The sequence below is a fragment of the Austrofundulus limnaeus genome, unplaced genomic scaffold (assembly GCF_001266775.1).
Source record: "Austrofundulus limnaeus strain Quisiro unplaced genomic scaffold, Austrofundulus_limnaeus-1.0 Scaffold195, whole genome shotgun sequence".
Lineage (NCBI taxonomy): Eukaryota > Metazoa > Chordata > Actinopteri > Cyprinodontiformes > Rivulidae > Austrofundulus > Austrofundulus limnaeus.
Window position 1 is genome coordinate 240024 of NW_013952597.1, and position 6531 is coordinate 246554.

At 41.2% G+C, this 6531-nt stretch overlaps 1 protein-coding gene across 3 annotated transcripts in view; it reads right to left on the reverse strand.

Annotated features, from left to right (window-relative positions):
- jam2a (junctional adhesion molecule 2a) overlaps nt 1–6531 on the reverse strand; it is a 22877-nt gene that overhangs the window by 2948 nt on the left and 13398 nt on the right. For 2 of the 3 annotated variants that reach the window (XM_014018555.1, XM_014018556.1), the window contains exons 7-8: nt 4935–5042; nt 4819–4834 (exon numbers count right to left, since the gene is read on the reverse strand). In XM_014018555.1, coding sequence (XP_013874009.1) covers nt 4819–4834; nt 4935–5042 — 124 coding nt within the window. The remainder of the gene's footprint in view (nt 1–4818; nt 4835–4934; nt 5043–6531) is intronic. The other variant, XM_014018557.1, reaches the window with a different exon arrangement.

Genomic DNA, 6531 nt, shown 5'->3' on the forward strand with positions numbered 1-6531 from the left:
CCTAAAGGCTCCCACATACTCGGGCATACTGTGTGCGGTCCATGAGCCATGCGGACTCTGTGCATATTGTCTGCAGATGTTTGATACTTCATACTCGAGCGTACTGACCGCTGGACGAATTCTTTAATTTCTTGCAATTTCAGTCATGTTGTCAAGGATCAGGTGGAAGAGATGGTTTGCATTTTAGCTTTAAAACAATAAAAGAAAAAAAGAAAAGAACTACCTTACCCAGGATCTGACATATTTCCTCCCACAAATTTGTTGCTCGCTGAAAGTCTTTATATTCCTTCATTGACGCGTCATAAAGTTTTCTAATCTCCTCCATGAGACGTTTTTCAAGATTTGACTCCATTTCGTCCACAAATGACACCGATTCTCAACTTTATCAGCTTGGTGTCGCACCCAGAACAGTACAAGCCACTGTGCGCACCGCAGACGCAAAAAACTGATCTCTGTGTGGACCAGTCCGGCGGACTTCCGCTTCGGGTCCGCACTGAGTCCGCACGGACCTCCGCAGACCGAAGTACGCCCGAGTATCTGGGGGCCTTTACTAGTAAAGCACAGCAGAGCTGCAAATAAAGTGAGGACATTGAAGAGGTCCTCACTTTACATCAAAAACCTCACTTTGAGAGTAACTATGGTGCAAATGGTCCTCACTCTGTAGTGAAAAAAAGTACACACCCACAGTGGGTTGCATGGCCCACCCTGAGTCACAGAGCTGGGCCTGACTCTGTTGCCATCAGGTACAAGATTGATTGTTGGACATTTTAGACACGCACCAGTAGCATCCACCGCCCTGAGGCGAGGTACAAGGATGACTGCAACACAAACACGACTCCAACAAGGAGTTCCTCAGTGCCCACCAATGGACCCTGGTGGAAAATATGCTGACCATCCTCGATCCATGTGAGCAGCTGAGGAAAAACGGGGCAAGGCCACAGCTGCAGATGTGACCCCCTACATCCAATACTTGGTGCACCTGCTTCAGAAAAGTGTTCCAACAGACCAGGGAGTGAAAGCATCAAATGGCACCCTGTTAAAAGCAGGTATTTGATCATGTTGAGGAAGAACACCTGTACTGTACAGCAACAATATTGGACCTGAGGTACAAGAACCAGTACTTCACTGAAAATGCAGCAGACTCCCCACCTCCTGTCCTCCAGAAACACAGCTTCCTTGTGTCTCATTTGGAGGTCAGTGTGTCATTGACACATCAGCCTGATGGTACAGACAGTTTGTTTAACGTCATCCACATACTTCTTCACTTCTTTCAACACAGAGACATGGTTGCAGTTCTGGAGATCAAGAGAGAACGTCTGTCTCAAACTCCTCCTGTGGCACTGGATGGTGTCCCTGCATCACAAGCCTTTCTCTGTGTGTTCAGTTAGATACAGCTTTAAAGAKCCCTTGGGAAGATTCCTTCTGGGAAATTAAACATACTAATACTTGATCTCATGAAAACTAAACATTAAAAAATTACAAGACCTAATAAAAACTAGCAAACTCACTTTAAAATCAATTAAAACTATCTGAATTAGAGGGAAAAGTCACAACAAAGCAAAACTAAATATAATAAAAAGTTCAGCAAGAAGACAAAAAAATACCACATATTATATAAGTCATTTAAAATGATTACAAATGCCACATACTTTAGTAAGTCGTCCAAACGGACTCTAAATTCCACTAAGTCACATGACTTTGGTGCTGGTAGATCAGGGGTTCAACTCCTGGTGCTAGCCTCTGAGCAACACAATGAGTGAGAGAGAGAATAACGAAGCTGTGTCTGCTCAGACGGACCGGTCAACAAGGACAGAGTCAGATGTTGGGGAACGCTCTGATGAGCTACTGGAACCAGACGTGCACGGACAAATGCCTGTTTGAATGAACTACTGATATGGCAGGAGGGAGCCAGGATCAAAGTTCAGTGGGGGCGGGATCAACCATCATCATCATCCTCTCTACCACAGTTAAAACCTTGTTATTTATATCCTTCTGGATCAAACTTTTCTTTAATCAACAACAACCAACAAAAGGAAAAAAAGTCAAACTTCACCTGAATATTAAAGAAAAGCAAGTGGACTAACTTTAGTGTGTCAGTGGTTACTGTGTGATGGTTGTTGGCCAATTCAACTTTCAGTTACTTAAGGTTTCTCACAAAACACGTAGGTACTTTTCCTGTTTTGGAAACCCACAGTGCTGTTGTTTCAAGATCATCTCATAGAGCAAGGTCATTATACTGCCAGGACTCATTTTTTAAAGATCTTTCATTTCAACCGTAACAAACCATGTTACCAAGCCCTTTGATCGATGTCTATGTTTTTAAACATTACCTATTCAGTCCCTAGCTGTATTGTGTCTCTACCTGTAGGGTTGGGCATTATCGTATCGTGTGCAATTAATCGTCAGAAAAATATTAATCAATTATTTTTCGGCACTTGATGATAAATACGATTAATGCCACCAGGCGGATTGACCGCTCGGTGCTCCTCTCCACTTCAAATATGATGAACATAAAAAAGTTCCGTAATTTATTTATTTATTTCATATTTGATGTACAGCCTGAAGTCTGTAATTTTGACACAGTTTGGAACAGATTTTTTCAAAGAGAAAATCTTTCCCACTAAATTGGTCATGTGACTATGAAATAAGGGTGTCCAGGGACTTCAGAGGATTAATTGTCAAATTAATCGTTATCGGCTAAATACCACAATTAATGGTGATTTTTTTTTTTTTGCCAATATTGCCCAACCCTACTTGTACCACAGCCATTATCTGTTCTTTCATTTTATTTTATCACTTGTAATTTCACTAAATCATAGAGTTATAGTCATGGTCACTGCCTGGAAGCTTGACTTTTTAAACCTGTTACACCTGTATAACACTGTTATGTTCTTAATTATACTCTGTTTTTTATGACGTGTGCTGCTGACCTCTTGGCCAGGTCACCCTTGGAAAAGAGATCTTGGTCTCAATGGGTTTTATCTGGTTAAATAAAGATGATGGTCTATGAGACGTCAGATCAACACATAACTTTTCAAAAAAAAAAAAAAAAACATCTCTGTATGTGGAGTGGTCTCAGGAAAGATGACCTGATGGGGGACAGACACGAGGCCATGTCTCTGGCAGCAGCACCTCTCTGGACTCTAGAACAGGCTTTTAGCTAGAGCAGCGCCCTGTTCGGTTTTACAACATCTTCCTTCATTGTGGCAACGCCTTAAGACACCCTTAAGGCATCGTCCCGATCTTCAGGTTTGAAAAGACTTAACAGACATGCTTCTGGATGAGGCGYGGTTTTAACTCTCAAAACACACCTGAAAGGTCTACTAACCAATCAGAATTAGGTGGGGGCGGGGCTTGGCTCTTGGTAAAACAGCACAAACTGTGCACTGGACATGGACCGTAATTTTACAAAGCCAGCAGAAAACACAAAACCACATCAAACCGATTCAACATGGACTTGAACTCATCAAGGAAGACCAGGAACTTCAGACCACAGCTGTACTTCAACCTCTGGAGGTCCTGAAGCAGATTCTTCTTCAGACTTTTCTTTAACACTGACCACAGAAACCCAACAAGACAAAGAGTCAAACCTCTTCTGAATTTGTTCAACATCTTGTAGAAAATGTCAGAACGTGTGGAGGAGAACACACCAACTTTGCTCCAAGCTGTCTTTAAAACAAACCGGTGGATTTTTTTTACAAGCCGTTTCTTCTCAAACTTTTTATTTATTGTTAGACATTTTAGATAAACTCAACCTTTTAAAGCACTTTTTTATTTTTACAAAAAAAGTGCTTTAAAAGGTTGAGTCCAATTGGCTCCCAGACAACAAAAACCAGGCATTTAGGCTTTGATGTTCTAAAAGTGTTTTTTAATATTATTTTATATTTAAAAATATTTTAGCCTATAAAACTAAAATAGCTCATCTTTAAGAATGATCAAATAGAGTAAAATTAGCCTTTTTACCATATTATTTACACAATTTTTGCTCCCTATTTATTTTCAGTTTGTACACATGAAATAATTAAATAAATTCTGAGACATTATTTCGTTCAGTTTGTCGATTTTGCTGCTAAACTTTAGTACAACTCATTTCATTTTACAGACAGGGCTAATAATAATTGTGTCCTCCATTTTTCCTGCCTTCCTCCTCTGTAATTGCTTTTTTTGCTGCTATCAGTGCATCACATTGTCTTTGTGAAGAAAGCCTGTTCTATAAATAGGAAGTTGACACTGACAGCTCCAGTTAGATCAGTGGGATAAGCGTCAAGACTTTAACCCAGACAAAGAGCTTTCGGAGGAGAGGAGAGGCTCGACGCTGACTCACAGCAGCGACGGTCCAGTAATCAAATGAAGTCGGGCCAGGCACGCAAAACCAGGTTCCTGTGGTTTCTGGCTGGACGACCAGCCGGGTATCCGAACCCTCCCCCACGCCCACTCGTGTTCRCCACCAACTGCACAAACAGCCTCGTCTTTTAATATCTGAATAATCCATCTCAAATTACCCGTCCAATCAGTTTAATTGCCTGCAGTTGCTTCTGCTGCCAACGTTGTCCTCCTCGCTGAGTAATTATTCTCTAATTATGTGCCTCTGATTGTTTCTCCTCCTTCAATCTTTTTGTTTCAAAACTAGCTTCAAATATTTGGCAGCGAACCTTTGCTTCCCTCTTGCATCTAAACAAACTGTGCCGTCGCACCGCTCGGTCCTGACTCAGCACACGGGTGCAGTCACAACAACAACACCGGCTCCCTCTCGCAGCCCTCGGTGTGTAAGACGCGAGTGTTTGTTCACATCAGTGTTAATCCAATCAGAGCTCTTACCTTCCTCTGTGTCCTGCTGACGGATGAGTCGCAGACATGGGGGAGAGAAAATAGACTCGACGTCAGTCACTGCTGGAGAGAGGACGAGTGTTGATCTAATGTAGAGTCAGACTTACGGGTGAGGATGCCGTTCCTGTGGAGGAGGAGTCCCCCGCAGCCGCAGACGACCACGAGCAGGAGGACCACCACCACTACTACSACCATGGCCGTGACGTTTACGTCCTCTGGAAACCAGGTGAAGACGATGGATTAAATCTGTTGCACATTGTTTAATTGAGTCTGTCTCACAAAGTGTTACTGGCCCCAAAACAGCTTAGCCATGAAGGGTGTCGGGATATGCATTCCTTAAATCTACTGGGCGAGTCAAAAGTCTCAGGACACCCTTTTATATCAGAAATGAAAGGGGAAATTAAATGTCTTGAATCCCCAGTAATGAGTGAGGAGGCCTATCTTTTAGGTTATGTCCGGAACATTACCGTCATCTTGAAAGTCGTCATACGGGATCAAAATAAAAGGGTGTCCTGTGACTTTTGACTCACCCTGTATTAAAGCAGGGGTGACAAATTCTGTTACACAATAGGGACAAAATTCAAAACTCAGTCCAAATGTCATTTAAATTATTCTTAAAGAAATATCTGGGGTATATCTGAGTACCCCAGCAAATAGTGGGTGAGTGGGCCTGTTTTAGGTTATGTTCAGAACCATGGAGGTGTACTTCAAGGTGTCACGCATGCTTCAGAAGACTGACAGCTGCGGTACGAGTGCAACGCCATATTGGATGGGACAGGCTGTCAGATGTACAAAATCTCCTGTGGTCCAAATATTTATCAACACAAAGTTGCAAACCTTTGTTGCTCGTTACAGGTGTGTCTGTGTTCAGCACCAGGGACAGCACATTGAACATGTCAAATATCTGTGCATGACAGGCAACGTGCATCACTCAGCCCTTTGTAAACAACAGGACATTTCAGGCAACGTTCCCAGTTGTTGCTGCAACCTTCTGTGTTGACAACTGTTTCACCACAAGAGATTTTGCACATGTTTTTGAAGCAATTAACTTTTGAGATAATTCTGACCTCCTTTCATATACTACATGACCACTTTCCCATTGGAAAAACTTGACTTAGATTCAATATGGTGGCTTTCAAGATGACAGGTGTTACAGAAAATTTTAATTTCTTGGCTTGAAATTTGGCACAAATTCCAGTGACAAAAAGAAAAATCATAACACTATTTTACAATTTAATGTTAACAAGGGCCAGATTTGGCCCGCAGGCCTTTAGTTTGACACGTTTATTAAAGAAATCAACTCTAATCTATACACAGAGTTGTAAAGTAACTAAGTACAAATACTTCTTTACTATATTTAAGTAGAATTTTTGGTTATCTGTACTTTATTTGAGTAATTATTTTTCAGCCTACTTTTTACTTCTACTTCTTACATTTTTACACAATTATCTGTACTTTCTACTTATTACATTTTTTAAAAAGGGAAGATGTAGAAAATCGTTACTCCTATTTCATTACAGCTTGTTGTTRAAAAATATTATCCTCCTGTATAGAGTGAATTTAATTGTGGTTGGATGAGAAGTATAAATTTATATCTTTCTGATCCTGTATTAGTTTGTACACAATCCATCACAGCTGCAAATAACATAAATCACACTCCAGCAGAACATAGCAGATATACTGTATGTAGCCTAGTGTATATAT